The following is a 19,657-nucleotide window of genomic DNA, read 5'->3' on the forward strand; positions in this document are numbered from 1 at the left end:
GAGATTAGGTGGCGGAAATTGTGTGGAGTTTTACCCCTCCTATCCTATGGTTTTGTTAATGTCTCCTTTTTTATTTATTTTTTTTCTGTTTCACTTCCTTGTAATATGTTATCTCATTCTTTTTTTTCTTTTATTTAAGAAAGGATTAATTAAGAAAACCATAGGGTAGGAGGGGTACAACTCCACACAATTCCCACCACCCAATTTCCATATCCCACCATCTCCCCTGATAGCTTTCCCACTCTCTATCCCCCTGGGAGCATGGACCCAGGGTCATTGTGGGTTGTAGAAGGTGGAAGGTCTGGCTTCTGTAATTGCTTCCCCACTGAACATGGGCGTTGACTGGTCAGTCCATACTCCCAGTCTGCCTCTCTCTTTCCCTAGTAGGGTGGGTCTCTGGGGAAGCGGAGCTCCAGGACACACTGGCCGCTGGCATCCTGATGACATCTGGAATCTGGTGGCTGAAAAGAGAGTTAACATACAAAGCCAAACAAATTATTGAGCAATCATGGACCCAAAACTTGGAATAATGGAGAGGAAGTGTTAGGGGGATACTCACTGCATACCCTAGTGTACTTAATGTCTCCTTTTTTAAATAAAAAATTAATTAAAAAAAAAGAATATCCTACCTAACATGCAGAGAGTTGGGAGGGGGGGATCAATATATTTACAAAAGGTTTAGTAACATTAGTACCTTTGTCAAGTCCAACATCAAAATGCACACTCCCTTTAATTCAAGGAGCACAGGAAGTAAAGAAGGAATGGATGGGGGTACCTCAGAATGGAAAAATGGTTAGAGTGGCCAAGAGTGTGAAGAGATAGTATAATGGTAATGCAATGATACTCTCATGGTTAAGGCTCCAAAGACTAGATTCAATCCCATATACCACGAGAAGTCAATGATAAAATTTTTTTTAAAAGTCGTCTCTTAACTACTATTTCAGACCCTACAGGAAAGTGATATTCACTTAACTTTATAGTGCTATGCCAAGAAATTTGATTCTGATGAATAGAGAAATAAAATTATAAATTCATGAATACAACAGAATGAAGTCATGTCTTATTACTGGGTTGTGATTATTTTATCTCTTTTTTTCTCATTCTTTCATTCACCTTGTACTTTGTTCCTTCTAAAACATGAAGAGACAAACGAAGTGATTATCTTTGTGAGTTTGTATGTCATGAACTTGAAGATATTGACTAGGGTTCCCAGATAATTTATAAAAGTATCTTTTTTTTTCTCACCCCATCAAAAACAGTTAAGCTAGTAGCATCCAGAGATTTTAAAATTAAATTAGCTGCATTATTCACAATAGCCAAAGAGTGGGGACAGTCTAAATTCCCATCCACAGATGGTTAGATAATGGGATATATATCCCATGGAATACTACCTTGCCTTCAAAAGAGATTACATTGTATCCTTTGGGACAAAATGAATGGAGCTGAAGGTGATTATGCTCAAGTAGAGAGGAAAGACAACTAGCAGATGTTTTCACTTATATGTGGAATCTAGGGAACTGTAGCACATGAACTTGGAAAAAGAAGAAGAAGAAGGAGAAGGAGAAGGAGAAGGAGAAGGAGAAGGAGAAGGAGAAGGAGAAGGAGAAGGAGAAGGAGAAGGAGAAGGAGAAGGAGAAGGAGAAGGAGAAGAAGAAGAAGAAGAAGAAGAAGAAGAAGAAGAAGAAGAAGAAGAAGAAGAAGAAGGAGAAGCAAACAAACAGTTTGAAAGACGTTGTGAGAACTGTGGTGGTTACCGGTGGGAGGGTGCGGGGACTTTGGTGGTGGCTGCGGGATGGAACACGAGCCCATGATTTTACAATCTTCTACCCCCCTATTAATCACAATTAAGATAATCATTTAATTAAGTTAAAGTAAATAATGCATTGTACATTGAAGGTGAATAGGTATTTTGTTTCCTCGAGAAGTTAATCAGCTAACCCTAAAATAAAATATTAAAGCAGTGTAGCAGCTGGGAGAAGAGTGCAGCAGGCAGAGCAAAGGATTTGAATGAGTTCCTAGTTTGATCTCTACCACCTCATGTGTCACAGTGGTGCTCTGACTCCTCTCCCTCTGTCATATACAATTATATATGCATCTCACATGAAAGAAATAAATCTCTTGAGTAAAAAAAAAAGTAAAGTAAAACAGCAAAATAAAAATCAAATTCTCAACTGTGTTGATGTTCTCAACACAGAATGGTGATTAATATAGAAAAAACCGTCTGCAAAGTTACCATAAACTGAATTGTGGTGAATGTTTCTTTTTTTCTCAATCAGAATGTGAAATACTCACACTCACCCTTGGGAAGCATTTGTAAAACAGAAATGCGTGTCAGTATAATACAACACACAAATGCAGCTTAAGGAAGAAAGAAAGGAAGGAAGGAAGGAAGGACAGAAGGAAGGAAGGAAGGAAGAAAGAAAGAAAAAAAGAAAGGAAAGTCTGGAGATGACTTTATCTCATGAGACAGCATTTAAAGACAACAAGGTGAAATGTTATCATTTTAATGACCTTTATGGCTAAGAGTAAAAAAATGCAACTATATTCTTCAGTCATTTCTCCAAATGGTTGGAATAAATTGCACAGAAACAAATCATGTTCAGGATGAGCAGCCATGAGCAACAGAGACTGAATGTCACAAGTACATCTGAGTATGGATTTTTTCAAAAAGGCACATTCAAATCAGATGAGGCCACTGGGGCTGGCAACAAAATTAAATCCTTAGCAAAAGCTGAAAGAACCTGTAGAACATTGAAAATACTACATGTCCTTGCAAAAGTAAGACAGAGTAAAAAAAAATAATAATAAATTAATTAAAACTAGTCAACTATTTCTAAATACATTAGACATGAATATTCTTTCCCTGCAGGGATTAATGTCCTTTTCAATCTTGTCTCATCCTATCTATCTGGATTGGCTTCTATATACTTTCATATTATCCTTTCAATTGCACTGCACTTCTGTTTCCAAACAAGAGGTACGTTTTTCTACCATAAAAAGGCATCTGTGCTTTTGCTTGAGAAGCCTTCTCGAATATCTCCCTGCAAAATCAGTAACTTTCTCTGATTTTTCAGGACATAGTTTGCTACTTATTTTCTCTTCTCTCAGTTTATTGTAAAATGCAAAAACTCCCTGTTTTTATCTGTTTATTTTTGCCTATTGAATTTTGTGTAATTCACTCTCAACATGCTACAAAATCGTTTCTGCCTTCTGAACACAATTTAAATAGTGAAAAAGAAAATCAGAGTTGGGTACCTCCATTAAGAGGATAGAATTCGAAAGGAAGGCAAGGTGTTACTAAGGAAAGGGCTGAGTTTTGCAGGCAATGCAGTCTTCAAAATACAGCAAATCAGACACAGCACTAAGAGCACTGTTAACTTAGCTCACCTCTGTGGTTCTTCACTTCCTAAGCTAAAAAAAAACAGGTCTAGGAATCTCTAGGTCCTCTCTCCAGGCAGTGCCTTCTGTGAAGATAATGATAGTGTATATGAAATGCAGGCCTGCACCTGGCACACAGTCAACTGATTATTTATTGGCTTTGAAATAGAAAAGCTATAGTCAAAGATCTGCTGTGCAATGTGTGTATAAATTCTGGAAGAAGATGCATTGCTATCATTTTAACATATAACTTGGATATGACAGTATTTTTTTGTAATTCACCATATTATATGTGGTGTCATTCTCATGTTCTCCTCTGCTTGGAATCACAGGTTCCAAATATTTATTTTTATTCTAAGGCAGCTTTTGCATCCCAACTTTCTAACATGCTGCCAATGAAACACACCAAAAAGAAAAATGTGTGATGAGATGAAGTTTCTTTCAGAAATTCTTGCCAAGGATAACTCCTTAAAGTTTAGTATTTCAAATTCTTAATACTATAACATACAAAAACATTACAATGACTGTCCTCTTAATGAAAGTATCTTAAGGAAGGGAGCCTTGAGGGTGGTAAACGTACATCTTTTTTTTTTTTTTTTTTTTTTTGCAGAGCACAGTGATCCATTACTGAGTGGTTCTTTAATAGCTAACGAAGACTAAGACCCCCTTAGTCTTAATTTCTTTCTAAATAGTTTCCATGCAGGTGAAATCCAAAAGGAGTAGATTTAACAAAATTAACATAGATCTTGAAAACTGGGGAATTAGCTGAAGTAGTAGTTGTACTAAGCATTAACTGCAGAACTTCAGGTCATTCACTGGACAGCTTTGATCCCAAGTTAACAACAGTCTATGTGTGAGAATCAAAGGGCAACACATATACAAAATTCAAAGTGCTTTTATTTTTCCTTCAAGTAAAGGGAGCTTTATTATTACCATTGTTAACTACTGGATTATAATCATGTGATCATTATTTCACTTATTAGTCTTTATTGTTTTAAATGAAAGCAAATAGAGAGTTTTCGGTTTTTTGTTTGTGTGTTTGTTTTAAATTTGCTTTTATCACTACCCATAATGAAAATGCTGCCCCCACGATCCTTTCTGCGACCAGGAGGAACTTAAACTGAAGTCAGTAAGTATGCTGTGCCTTCCATTCCACTTCACTGCACAGAACTGAGTCTTACATGTTGCTAGGGTTTTCCTCTCCAAGCTGAGGTGACAGCTCAGCCTACTCAAGCATCAACATGGATGCCTGAGGTTCCAGAGTCCGCCAGTAAAATCCCCAGCACCACTTTATACCATATCATGGCTTCTTTTCTTCTAGTTTCTCATCGCTGCTCTTTCATAATAAATAAATAATTTTTTAATTATTTTGCAGAGCTTTCCTTAAAGAAGGATCCACAGGCAGGGGTAGTTAGCATAATGGTTATTCTGAGGCTCTGAAGTCCCAGGTTCAATCCCCTGCACCATCATAAGGCAGAGTTGAGCAGTGCTCTGATGTTTCTCTCTGTGTCTTTCTCTCTCTGCACCTCTCTCAAAAATAAAATAAATAAATAAATAAATAAAATAATTTTAAAATTTTTTAAAAAGAAGGATCCCCAGGAAAAGTCAAAACAAGGCGAACCTCTTACTAATATTTTATGTACATAGGGTAGTTTAGTTTTATAGTTCACTTTTCCTTTGTTGCTCACATGCATTTATTTAAAAAGGTCTGACATAGAAAAAGCCTTGTGAAAGACTGAAGACTTGGCCAGCATCTCTGTCACTGTAACAGGTAGACCTTCATACATAAGAAGTTGATTGATCCCGGGGATGTCCTGTGATCCTTTTTTCCCTAGTCTCCCAGAGGCAATTTCCCCTTTTATTTTTGTCAACAACACTTCTTTTCTGTTCCTCTCCTTCCAGCTAGGAAGTACATCACTAGACAGACACAATATACCTTTTCATAAGGAAGGCAAATGAGTATGTGCCAGATGGGCTGAAGGGATTACAACATGTTTCCTGCCCCCATAGTGACTCAATGGGGCTGGTATGAGAATTTATCTTATTCAAGAAGTCAGCTTCCCCAGCAGAATTATGAGTCACAGTTCCTGGGTAGAAAGCTACTTTCCAACAGCATTTGGGTTGGGGGTGGAAGGGTGCCTTAGATGGATTAAAGTAAAGGTCATTCAGACAAGTAACACTACCAAGACTCTAAGAAGGCACCAATGTCACTAACTTCTGGGATTTCATAGATCTCTCAGTAACAGTAACAGTCACCTTTCCCCTTTTCTTCAAGGTGAAGCAGAGCATCAACCTACCTACATGGACAAATTACTTCTGAGTATACAAGCAAGTTCCAAGTTCCATTATAAAACATGCCAGTTTGTGCAAAAAAGAAAATGAAAGGATATTTTTTTTACATCTACTTAACACACACACACAGCCTACTACTTATTAATCATTATTCCAAGAATCTGGATAACAGACAAAAATGACAAGTTCATGACTTCAGACAAATGAAAAGCAGAAAAATGGGGAGAAGCAGAGAAGAAAAGAGAGAAAGAATGAGAGGAGAACAGGGATTTGGGATTTTTATACTTTAATATAAGTAAGGAAAATAATGCTGCATCAGGAAAAGATGGATGTTACAAAAAAATAAAGCAAGACAGGATAGTAGTTGGGCGGACCATTTTAGTTAAGATGGTTAAAGAAGGTCTCCAAAAGCAGATTACAGTCAAGCATATAACACAATTAAGAAAAATAAAGTTTTTAAAAAACTTTATTTATCACTGGATAGAGACTGAGAGAAATTGAGACGGGAGGGGGAGATAAAGAGGGAGAGAGACAGAGAGACACCTGCAACCATGCTTCACCACTCGTGAAGCTTTCCCCCTGCAGGTGGGGGCCATGGGCTTAAACCTGCATCTTTGTGCACTGTAGTGTGTGCATTTAACCAGGTGTGCCACTGCCTGTCCCTAAACATAAAGTGTTTAAATATGCCCAGCATATTTAAAAACTAGGTCATGGTGGCACTGACCAGGTAATGCAAACACTCAATCAAGTAGGAGAGATGTTGGTCTAAACAAACAAGGAAGTTATATCTCAACTTTGTCCCTACTGAATCTGTCCTGAGTGTTATGGATCCTTTCCTCTGTAAAGCCCAGCGGGCCAACAAAGTTGGAAGTTACCTCAATATTTCTTAGCTTTGTGCTGTACTCTGTCCTAGTTATATCCCTTCTTAAATGCTATTTTTGGTTTCTAATAAAATGCTTTAAATGGCATAGAAAACCTGAAATGCACCAGGAAAAAAAAATAATCAGATTTATAGGAGGATTTAATTTCCAAGTAAAGGACAGAGGAAGGCATATATTGAGGAAGGCTGGTTATGGTTACATGGTCAGAGATGACATTTCTGAAGGCCTCTCACAAAGAAGAGAAATTAAAGCAATAATGTTCAGGGAGTCGGGCTGTAGCGCAGCGGGTTAAGCGCAGGTGGCGCAAAGCACAAGGACCGGCATAAGGATCTCGGTTCAAACCCCGGCTCCCCACCTGCAGGGGAGTCCCTTCACAGACATTGAAGCAGGTCTGCAGGTGTCTATCTTTCTCTCACCCTCTCTGTCTTCCCCTCCTCTCTCCATTTCTCTCTGTCCTATCCAACAACGACAACAACAATAACTACAACAATAAAACAACAAGGGCAACAAAAAGGAATACATAAATAAAATAAATATTAAATAAATAAATAAATAAAGCAATGATGTTCAAAGTCCATGTCGCATGGTCTTCAGGGAAATTAGGTACAGAGAAGAATATTTTTTTAATATTTTTTTTAAATGAAGTCCTTTGGTACCCTGTATTAAAACTAGAGAACTTTGTTTGTTTTTGTTTTAATCAAGCAATTAAACCAAAAGTAAAATCCATGGAAATAACAAAGAGAAAAATTCAATTAGATGTGCAAAAAATTTCTAAGATTCTATTAATCTAAAGTCATTCCAGAATGTATAATGAAAGTACCACTGAATGGTCCTGAACAGTAATTTTGGATATGAGAAGAGAGTTGAAACAAAGGCTTTCAAGTCCCTATAAATCCATCACAGAATTCCAGTCATAACCAGAATGGCTGGTTTTAGTTATTCAAACACAACAGAGGACTTGACAACATTTTTATATGAAAGAATGAACCTAACAGCAGGTGTTTTGAGTTGTTGTGTTTTTTTTTTTCTATGTAGAAGCAATGTCACACAAAGAAGCTCATCATTATTTGCTTTTTAAGGCCTCAATAAACTTCTCCCATTACATCTGGAAAACAGAAAGAAGCAAGATTGTATTTAGCTTGTATATGAAAATGACAGAACATTCCTGTATTTTTACATAGAAGATAACTGCCCTATGTGTATTATATCCCATGAAATCTAGAAATATCACGGGGTTCCCATCATCAAAATTCTATGACTCTTATGATTCTTTGCTTACTCAGAATACAATGGAAAGAAATATAATGATATTCTCACAACTTACTTTCAGAAGGGTTAATACATTACTCTGTTTATGAGTTGCATTTTAATAGTTTATTTAAAGTCATTCACTTACCTGAGGCATCAATTTGCAAGATTCCATAGAAGTAGAGAATCACTATACACCACAGAAGTCCCATCCTGTCAAGATAAATACAAAGATGAGAGAGCTCTTATTTTTCTCAAGGGTTTAAATAATAGTCAATAAGCAATACTTGTAGCAGTGTTTACTTGTAATGCTTGTGGGGTGTTTACAATATTAGCACATTCAACTGTCAGAACCAGCTAAAAAGATAGTCATTTTTTTGTTTACATCCCCATAATAATCTCTGATATGTTTTCCATCTGGAGTTCCATTTATAGGAGCTAGGTTTGATCTTATAATTCTATTTACTCTCCTGGTGTACTTCCAACTAGAAATAGTCTAGCACTTCTCCTCAGTGATAAATAAAACCCTGGAAATACGGAATGCAGACATGATCTATAGTCCCTCACACTCTGAATTTACAGGAAGGAAAAATATAAACTTCATGACCTGCTGTGTTGACTTTCCCATTCTTAATGAAAGAGACAAATGGCAAGGCTAAAGTCCAGATTCTGTGACATTTTTAGCATTTCTGTTGATAACCAGTTGTAAGAGCCAGCTAGGAACAATAATGCCCTTTCATTTATTTACTTGTGTTATTTTTTTTTAATTCAGAAGTCTTGGATATTTAACACCTCTGTGAAATGCTTCTTTTTATACTGCCTTAGACATACCTAGCTGCTGATAAAAAAAAATTTTTCTGTAGAATTACTACCATCTAGATATTGTTGAGAAATTCCATGATTTCTGTTTCAGACACAACAAACATATAAAGGGCTCTTAAAAATAGTTTGGTAACTTGTCCAGATAATGTTTTAGGAAGTGATAAGAGACAGTATTTATACCCACATCTAGCTAACTGCCAAGTTATCATTCCTTCATTCTGGTCTAAACATTTCCCTTACAGTATTCTAAAATTTTTAGGCAGAAGAACAGATTACTGATTTGATTACTGCTAAGTCTACTACTCCAAAAATTAGACTAGGCCACGAGCTGCAGAACCATATGGGTCTACCAGTCTATAGGTCAGAGAGGCTTTTGTTAAACATGGTAATTGCATAATGGTATATAAAATGAAGGGGATTTTTGTTGTTGTTGTTGTTTACTTCCTTGTATTATAAACAAGATAAATAAGATGTTTAAATAAGATGGGTAGAGTTTATGAGAGACTGAAAATGTGTACAATAATAACTGCAATACAAAGTAAACAGAATTTTTTAAAAAAAGAGATTACTGCTACTGAAGATTAGCAAAAGAAGGATTACTACAATCATGACAATCAAAGAAGCTACTAAGGTAGCTTTTGAACTCAGACCTGTTAAAATTTTAGTGGGGGTTGTATTGTTAAATGGGAATCTGGAGAATGTTATGCATGTACAAACTATTGTATTTACTGTTGAATGTAAAGCATTAAAAAAATTTTAGAATTGAACAGAAGGAAAACATAAGGAAAGGAAAGTCAGAATGGATGATGATCAAAGATAATGAAGTGCAACATTAATGGAAATAATCTATAAGTAATTTACTTCAGCTCAAACACAGGGTATTATGTGAAACAACAAATTATTGGAAAGCAGGGAGTATCAGAATCAGTGAATATATAGTAAGGCTAGACCTAGCAGAGTAAGGATTTAGGAGTTAAAATTTGAACAAAAAATAGGGAATAAGTCAAGATTTCTTATTAGAAGAATTAAATGATCAAGTTATGCTTTATGGAGATCATTCTTCTAAGCACATATTAGATGAATTGCCACTGATTTCTGTCTCGAAATAATTTTGGCTCCTGAATTTGTCATCACAATAATTGTTATCCGCCTGGCTTTGTCTCATCTATAAAGTTAATCAGCATGCCACCTATGTCCTTGTATAAGCCATTAATAAAAGTAATTAATAATTCTGCATTAATCCTTGTCAGCAGAGGGCAACTAATATTTCATTGCAGGCACAGTAATTTCAGCCCCAATACTCAGTTATGCTAAGGCATGCTAGCATCTCAAATTGCTTTTGACTATTAAAAAAAATTGTGCACCTCTAGATTTTACCAATTTGCCTGTTTATAAGCTGCTGAATTCTAGCAGCAACACTTAGAAGACATTCTAATTAATGTGACTGAGGACCTTAATTGATATTCTCATGAGTAACTGGATTATGCCAGAGGCTATGAGAAGTCAAGTCACCAAAATAAAGCTGATTTAAGATAACCTGTGTACAGGGTCTGTTCTGCCCTGTGATGAATTAGAGAAAATGTTAATTGAAAAGAAAGTATGATTGTGCAGGGTGGTTCTGACAGTCTAAATGGACCAAGTTAGTGGGAAACAGTTGACTGGCTTGAAACCTATCAAAATAGGCTGGCTCATTTAACATCACTTTGTATTGTACCTCAGATTGTTTTTTTAACTGCCACCAGCAGATTTTTTAAATTTATAAAATGGAAATATTGACAAGGCTACAAGATAAGAGGGGTACATTTCTACAAAATGCCCACCCACCCCCAGAGATCCATATCCAATCTCCTCCCTTAATAGCTTCCCTATTCTTTATCCTTCTGGGAGTATGGGCCCAGGATCATTATGGGGTGAAGAAAGTGGAAGGTCTGGCTTCTGTAATTGCTTCCCCACTGAACATGGGCATTGATAAGTTGATCCATACCCCCAGCTTGTCTCTCTCTTTCCCTAGGAAGGCAGGGCTCTGGGGAGGTGGGGCTCCAGGACACACGGTAGGGTCCTCTAACCAAGGAAGTCAGGTTGGCGTCATGGTATCATCTGGAACCTGGTGGCTGAAAAAGAGTTAAGATATAAAGCAGAAAAATTTGTTGACTAATCATGAACCTAAAGGCAAGAATATTGCAGATGAAGATTTGGGGTCTCCGTTTTGGAAAAAGCTAGTAGGTCTGTTTTGGGTATATTCCAGAGGGCCCATGTCTTTACTAGTTTTTGCCTTTGCCTAACATCTAATATGGAGGTGGACCCAGGTTATTGTCTGAGAAGATGGTGTCATAGTTGGAAAAAGGACTAGAAAGCTGGATCAGAGAAGAGAGTAGCTCCCAAATATGAGAAAAGTATATAAATATTGTTAACTGTAAATCCCACCAATTTGATCTGGGGCCCATATTCAGCACAAGAGCCTGTGGTAACCTCTGCATCCCTGTAGGTCTGAGCTCACATTCTGTGGTCATGAGTAGGAACATTCCAGGCTGCACTAATTTTGGGACCCATCTTCCTGAGGTAGTAGGTAGAATATGTTGTCCAGCCTCCCTTCAAAAAATGGAACATTTCCTACCATTGTTTATCCACACTTTGGGCAGGGTCCTATAGGGGCCCACAAAGAGGTCCATTGTGTTGTTCCTGGTGGAGATGACCAGTGACAGTGGTGAGAGGGATCTGTTAGAGGTTTAGGCTCATCATGTCTGTGTGGGAATCCCAAGGCTCCTTGACTAGGGCCCCACGTGATGGGGTGGTCTACCAGCATATTTACTGAGATATACTTCACACACCACAGATACCATCCATTTTTAGTGTATAATTAATTAAGTATATTCATATATGACAATAATAGTTATTATGTTTTTTCCCCTGTTTTTAGATGTTGAAGAACTTTCCAAACACCCTGCCTGCCTCTGGAAAGTAAGAAACTGTAGGAAAGTAAGCCTAGGGTCTTTTCCTTCAACTAAGTGAGATATTTGAGGACTGTGCCAAAAAGTTGCCTACTTTATTTCTTAAGAGTTACTTTATTTATTTGATATGAGATCATTTCAAATAAGGGGGAGTGAGAAAAGTGATAAGCCAGAGTGCTGAAGCATGGGAGTACAGAGGATGAATCCCTAAAATAATTTTGCTAACTGAAATAAGCCAGATGAAAGAGTATGAACTCTTTTTTTTTTTTTTAAGTTGCCTTCAGCAGCTTGAGTCTGTGTGATCCCACCATTCCTGGAAGACTTTTGTTCTTTTCTTTTTAATGTCTGGTAAAAAGATACAGGGAAGGAGGAAGAAGGGAGAGACCAAACACTCCAGACCAAAACTCTTCCACTGTACCTGGAGCTTCTCCATTGCATGGTACTCGTGTGTGGTAGCTGGGAATCTGAACTCAGTTCCTCTTTTTTTTTTTTTTTTTTTTTTAACTAATATTGTGACAGTGTTTGCATAGAGGAATGTCACTGATTTTTATACATTAATTTTGTAACCTGCCACTTTACTATATTGGTTAATAACTTTCAGGAGTTTCCTGATGGATTTTCTATGTATATTATCATATCACCCTTGACCAGTGACAGTTTGAGTTCTCTTCCAACTTGTACCCTGAAATAGCTAGGACTTCTGACACTATGTTTAATAGCAAAGACAACACTGGGCACACTTGTTTAGTACCTGAGATAAGTGAAAATGCTTATGGTCTCTCACCATTGAAGGTGATGCTGGCTGAAGGTAATGTTATATTTAGATTCAACTAGATTTAGAAAGTTCCCATCTATTCCCATTTTTTGTAGTGTTTTCATCATGATAGGGTGTTGGATCTTGTCATAGGCTTTCTCTGCATTTACTGAAATCAAATTTGGTTTTTGGTTTTCCTTATTTTAATGAGATGGATAACATTTATTGATTTGCATACCTTGAACCAGTTTCTCATCCCTGTGATAAATTCCACTTGGAATATTCTTGTGTCCCCAATAGTTTGGAAGAACCTGAAAAGTATAGATATCAGTTCCTCCTTAAAGATTTTATAGAATTCACTTTATAAAACCGTCTATGCCTGGACTTTTATAATTGGGAAGGATCTTAAAAAGGTTTCCATTTTTTTTTTTACTATAATTGCTCTATTCATTTTTTCTAGTTCCTCCTGAGGTTCACTTTTGGAAGGTCTATGCTTCTAGGAACTTTTCCATATAGCTTGGTGGTATATAGTAGTCTAAAGAAATTTTGCATGATATTTTAAATTTCTGCAGTGTGTGTTGTGATATTTCCTCTTTCATTTACAATCCTATTTGAGTCTTCTCTCTTTCTGTTTAGTGAACCTGGACAAAGGTGTGTCAATTTTGTTTACCCCTTCAAAGAACCAGAGTTGATCTTTGTTACGTTATTTTTATTTTTATTTTATTTATTTCCACCCTAGTTTGTATGTTTCATACCTTATGCTTGCTACAGGTTTCCTTTGTTCTTCTTTTTCTAGCTGTAAGATGTTCAGTCAGGTTGTTAATTTGATTTTTTCTTGTTTCCTAACATTTGCCTGTATGGCTATGAATTCCATTGTTAATACTTCCTTAGCTATGTCTCAAATATTCTGATAGCTCAGATCTTCATTCTCATTTGTTTTCAAGAATATTTTAATTTAATTCTTACTCTCTCTTTTGACCTAGTAGTTGTTCTGCAATATACTAACTTTCCAAATTTGGGGGCTTTTGCTAATTTTCTGCTTCTTGTTGAATGTTAGTTTTAACTCCACTGTGTTCTGAGAAGATGTTTGGGGTGATTTCTATGCTCCAGAATTTACTGACACTGTCTGTGTGGTCTAACATATGATCTATCCTTGAGAATATTCCATGTGCATTAAAAAAGAAAGTATGTTTCCAGTTTCTTGGTGCAAAGGTTTATGATGGTGTCTAGTGGGTCTAATCTACCAATCTCTTCATTTAATCTTTTGGTGTCTTTATTAATTCTCTGCCTGGGTGATATCTGTCTACTTGTGAAAGTGGGGCATTAAAGTCTCCTACACTTGTTTTGCCACTGATGAATTTTCATAGCTCTCTCTGCAGATGTTTGACTTACTCTGATAGCCCCCATGGGGTTCACACATGTCAATAATTGTTAAGTCCTCTTGGCTGACTGATCAATGAGCATTATGGAATGCCTACCCCTACCTTTTATTACTTTTTTATTATAAAATCTATTGTATCAGATATATATATAGCTCCCCCTGCCCTTTTTTCTGGCTCTTTAGCTTGTATTATGGTTTTCCAAAGCTATAAAACTTTATCTGGAATCAGAAAATTTTATCTGGTAACAGAAAATGCCAGTGAAGTTGTGGGAATAAAGTAATTCTTTTACATTGCAGGTAGGAATGTAAATTGGTCCAGGCCCTGTGGAGAGAACTCTTAGAAGGCTAGAAATGGGCCTACCCAATGACCAGGCAATTCCTCTCCTGGGTATATATACTAATGAAACAAACATACCCATCCAAAGAGATCTATGTGTACCTGTATTCATAGAAGTACAATTTGGTTTTTTTTATATTTATTTATTTATTTCCTTTTGTTACCCTAGTTATTTTATTGTTGTAGTTATTATTGTTGTCATCCTTGTTGGATAGGACTGAGAGAAATGGAGAGAGGAGGGGAAGATAGAGAGGGGGAGGAGAAAGATAGACACCTACAGACCTACTTCACCGCCTGTGAAGCGACTTCCCTGTAGGTGGGAAGCCAGGGGCTCCAACGGGGATCCTTAGCCGTCCTTGCACTTTGGGCCATGTGCGCTTAACCCGCTGTGCTACTGCCTGTTTACAATTGTACTGCCAGAGTACAATTTGTAATAGTCAAAACCTGGAAGTAAACAAGTTGTTCAATAGCAGATGAATGGCTAAGAAATGTCTGGTATATATACATAATGGTATACTACTCAACTATTAAGAATGATGGAATCGGGAGTCGGGCGGTGGCGCAGTGGGTTAAGCGCACGTGGCGCAAAGCGCAGGGAACGGCGTAAGGATCCCAGTTCGAGCCCCCGGCTCCCCACCTGCAGGGGAGTCGCTTCACGGGCGGTGAAGCAGGTCTGCAGGTGTCTATCTTTCTCTCCCCTCTCTCTCTGTCTTCCCCTCCTCTCTCCATTTCTCTCTGTCCTATCCAACAACAAAGCAACGTCAACAATGGCAATAATAACCGCAACGAGGCTGCAACAACTAGGGCAACAAAAAGGGGGGGAAAATGGCCTCCAGGAGCGGTGGATTCATAGTGCAGGCACCGAGGCCAGCAATAACCCTGGAGGGAAAAAAAAAAAAAGAATGATGGAATCGCCTTCTTCACCTCTTCTTGGTTAAAGTTTGAAGGAGTGAAATACGCCTGAAAAGAGAAGGATGAATATGGGATGATCTCCCTTATTTGCAGAGCTTAAGAAAGAATAACAGAAAGTAGAAACATAAAGTAAAACTTGAACTGCTTTGGTGTATTGCAACAAAACAAATCTCTCTGGGGAAGGAAGACAGGGTGAGGAGTGAAAGCAGGGGGGGCTTCCAGATCCTAGTACATGATGATGGGCCTAATTTGGGGGGTGAGAATGTTTTTCAGACATCTGTCTTAGAGAGATAAGAAATTGTATCCATGAGCCAACAATTGTACTGTAAACTTATAACCTCCCAATAAAAAAAGAAAAAGAAAACTCTTAGCAAATTGAAACTGAAGCTACTTTCTCAGATCAATAAAGAGCATCTACTGAAACCTGTAACTAACATCACATCCAGTGTTGAAAGATATAAAGCTTTTCCACTCAAGTCAGGAGCCAGAAAAGATGTCTTTTCTCAATGGTCCTCTACATCACACTGAAGAAGTCTTATCCAATGCAGTAAGTAATCCTAAAAGGCCTATGGAAAAAAATAAACCTCAGTGAGCATATTTAGTAAGCTCATGGCCTATGCACTCATTGAATAAAAAAGTCAATATATAGCTACTTATACTTGGAATGAACTAAAGGAAACATGGTTTTAACTGTTTTACAATAACAAAACTAAGTGCTTTGCTCAAAGTCTAGCAAAGCACAAATAAGATCTATATACTGAAATTATATAAACTATCATTAAAGAAATTGGTGAAGAACTATATAAGTAAAAACGTGTTTATGACAGAATAGTCCCATGCTCCAATCCTTGGAACATGGTGTCTTGCCTTATTTATCAAAAGATATTTATAAATGTAATTAAAGCCACTGACTTTAAATTAAGGATGTTATCCAGATTATATACATGAGTTCAATCTAATCATAACAGCTCTAATAAATAGACAACTTTTTCTGACTAAAGTAAGAAGCAATAAAGCGATATATCAGAAATTCTAAACAAGAGAAGACTTTGATAGGTCTTTGATGTGTAAAGATAAATGTTCTCACATGTCCAGGGGGAAATTTCCCTTCCCTCTCAATTTCTTTCTGTCTCTGTCCCAGATAAATACAGAAAAAATAATTAATAAATAACAAAGTTAAATACATACATTCTAAAATGTCAAGCATTCTCAGGCCCAAGTATTTAGCCAAGAGAAATCAAAGATTTTGTTGACAAAATGAAACATGTACATGAACATTTATAGCAGTCCTACTACTAATTCCCAAACACTGGAAACAACTCAGATGCCCTTCAACAAGTCACTGGCTATGCAACTTTAGTTCATTAAAAAAAAAAAAAGAAAGAAAGAAAAGAAAAGAGAACTTTTGAGCAACACAAAGCAATGAGCTGTTGATAGCTACTTGGATGAAATTCAGAGGTATTGCACTAAATGAAAATAGTCTCAGTAGGTTACTCACTGTCCAATTCCATTAAAATGATATTCCCAAAAGGGCAAAATTAAGAGTGACAGAGAGCAGATCTGCAATTATAGGTTGTAGCAGAATAAAACTACAAAGGAAAATCACAAAAGATATGTTTATGGTATAGAATAGAGCAGTACAGAGTTGTACCTAAAAAACAAACAAACAAAAATCCCTAGATTTTATAGGATAATTAAAATATATTTTAATGTGGCATGATTTTTTCCATAGCCCCACAAATGATCTGCAAACCCTTCTAGACTGTCTAAATAAATGAAAGCTGTTTTAACCTACATATGGGTTCTATTTTCAACACCTGCTTTGAAAATAACACAGACCTGTAGTTAGATACTGAATGTTCCAGAAAATTCTAGCAGTAAAGACATGCAGAAAGATCAATGATCAATCCCAACTTTCTTCTTACCAAGCTAATGTTGCTATAACCTTGATGCAACAGAAATGTCTAAGTTCACATCTAAAAACATTAACACAATCCTCTTAGACATTGCCTTTCCCTTTCTTACTCAATAGTTTCAAAAGTGTTTGAAAATCTGAGGACATATATCAAACAATAGACCACCTGCCATCTTTAGAAGCTTGAAATAGAATTGATTTCCTTTTGTTCTGTATTATTTTGAATAGCAACATGCTCAGCAGGGTGAGAGAATAAATGTCATTATTATGTCTCATCCTTCACAAGAGAGAACTAGAACTAGGTTTTCAGTTAGATGAAAGTGAAAGAGCACTTTAGAAGGAGCACTTGGCACCACATGATATTGAACCAATGGAGAAAAGAGAGCTGAGGGATTACTCAAAGTAATCATTTAGAGTTATGATCCTGATAATATCTTGAAGATGAATTGAAGATCCACGTGTTAGATAAATATTTGTAGATACTTCTCAATGAAGATAGAAGAGTTTCCCATTGTGTCCACTCACTAGTGGAAGGGCAACTCAATAACTGAGTAGTCTGCACTAAGGAATGATAGACTAGCGTGTTGAATAAGGGTGATATAAACCGAGCTCATCAAGTCATTGGAAAGAGTGCACATGAATAGTCTTGTAAAGTACTTAGCATCATCCCATATTATAAATAATTCTGAAGGAATGATGGTTATCATGAACTCATATTAAATGATATAGTATATGTGAAATGCTTAATAAACTGGTGCTGCAGCTAATTTTGAGCTGCCATCAATATACTCTACAAAGAATTTAAATAACTTGCTTTAAGTGAACCATTGAGCACTAACTATTGGGTGAAACATGTCAAGTCCTAGTCTTTGAATGTGGCAGGTTTAAGCATAGTATTCTGTCCTCCAAATACTCTAGAGAAGGCAGCTGAATTTATAATCTGGCCTCTAACTTCTGTAAAAATCAAGATTATTACAAAGAAATGGGAATTTGAGAAAAAAGATCATAGTCCAGAAGATTCTTCTTCTCTGGTATTTGAACCCAGCATTTTGAAAATTGACCTGAAAACCTGTCTAATAGATTATGAAAGATTAAAGGATGTGACATGGGAGGAGCTTTGTAATCACAGAATTCTACACTTTTTCATGACATTTTATTATTAATTAAACTAGACTGTTTTGTTTCAATTAAATTTGATTTAAAAAAAAACCTAAAAGATTAGATATCTTAAAGTATGAAAAGAACCTGAATGGCCTTTGGGAATGCTTATAGGGAAGGGTCAAGAATGAGGTTTCCAAAGGAGTTGGGTGATAGCGCTGCAGGTTAAGCGCAGGTGGTGCAAAGCGTGAAAGACAGCTCAATGATCCAGCTTTGAGCCTGCAGCTCCCCACCTGCAGGGAAGTCTCTTCACAGGTGGTGAAGCAAGTCTACAGATGTCTATCTTTCTCTCCCCTTCTCTATCTTCCCCTCCTCTCTCCATTTCTCTCTGTCCTATCCAACAATGACGACATCATCAACAACAACAATAATAACTACAACAATAAAACAACAAGGGCAACAAAAGGGAATAAATAAATAAATAAATATTTTAAAAACGTTTATATATAGAATGAAGCTTCCCAAGTATGCTAACAGTCTACTTCTTAGAAGTCAAATGATAGCTACAATCCACTTGTAAACATCCATGACTTTACACAGTTAGTACTGTACTATTAAAGTGTTAGAAATCTATTAAATATAATGGTCATAAGAAGACCAGGAGGTGGGCAGAGGATAGAGAGCATAATAGTTAGGCAAACGTATTCTCATGCCTGAGGCTCAATCCCCCAGGATTCAAACACCACCACCACCAACCCTCCCCCACATACACACACACACCATCATCAGCCAGAGCTGAACAGTGCTCTAGTAACAAAACAAACAAAAAACAAAAACAAAAAAAAAAGAAGACTAGGAAGTGATGAACCCAGTCAAACACATTACCATGCAGGCTGACCCAAGCTCAGCTCTCTCTCTCTCTCTCTCTCTCTCTCTCTCTCTCCCCTCTATCAAAAGAGAAAGAGAGAGAGAGAGAGAGAGAAAAAAGAGGAAAAGAGCCACTGGAAGTGGTGGAGTTATACAAGCACAGAGTTTCAATTTTTAGCCCCCCCCCCGTGTGTGTGTGTGTGTGTGTGTGTGTGTGTGTGTGTGTGTGTGTGTGTGTGTGACTAATGGTTTGCAAGATTACCCACACCTACCACCAAAGTTGTCTGTCTGCCCCACTCTACAAATGATAACCACTGCAGTTCTCACAAAATCTTTAACATAGTTCTTTTAATTCTGCCTTTTTTTCCCCAAGTTAATGCCACGTAAATAAAAAATAGCTTAAAACAAAATATAGAACATGGCAGAGTCACCTTTAAGATTGGTGAAGGGAAATCTAGAATTTGATTAGTATTACAGCATTTCTTCTAATTCAGATAAATATCTGTCAAAATCTATGCAAGCCTAAACATGGAAGAGGGAGAAAACCATCACAGTACTCATATAATTTACAGTCCTAAGGCATATAAACACACAGAACCTAGACAACGGGGCTACAGTAGAATAATATCAGAGTGAGATTCAGAATAGGAGGCACCTGCTTGGGGAAATGTGATGGCAATTAAAGTTCAATTTAAACTTTAGATGAAATTATTACCACTGTAGACGCAAAAACAGTTATATCACTACATAGACTAAGATCCAAATTAATGACTTTTCTCACCATAGTAAAGATCCTTAGTCCTTTGAGATTTTCTCTCCTTAAA

The 19,657-nt window shown here is 36.9% G+C and overlaps 1 protein-coding gene across 4 annotated transcripts in view; it reads right to left on the reverse strand.

Annotated features, from left to right (window-relative positions):
- Positions 1 to 19,657, reverse strand: part of IL1RAP (interleukin 1 receptor accessory protein) — a 167,797-nt gene that overhangs the window by 107,109 nt on the left and 41,031 nt on the right. For 3 of the 4 annotated variants that reach the window (XM_016189357.2, XM_060198507.1, XM_060198509.1), the window contains one exon: positions 7,948 to 8,012. In XM_016189357.2, the coding sequence (XP_016044843.1) occupies positions 7,948 to 8,011 (64 nt within the window). In that variant the 5' untranslated portion in view covers position 8,012. Of the gene's footprint in view, positions 1 to 7,947; positions 8,013 to 14,566; positions 14,587 to 19,657 lie in introns of those variants that run through there. The other variant, XM_060198508.1, reaches the window with a different exon arrangement.

This window comes from Erinaceus europaeus, chromosome 9 (assembly GCF_950295315.1).
Source record: "Erinaceus europaeus chromosome 9, mEriEur2.1, whole genome shotgun sequence".
In the NCBI taxonomy this organism is placed as follows: Eukaryota; Metazoa; Chordata; class Mammalia; order Eulipotyphla; family Erinaceidae; genus Erinaceus; species Erinaceus europaeus.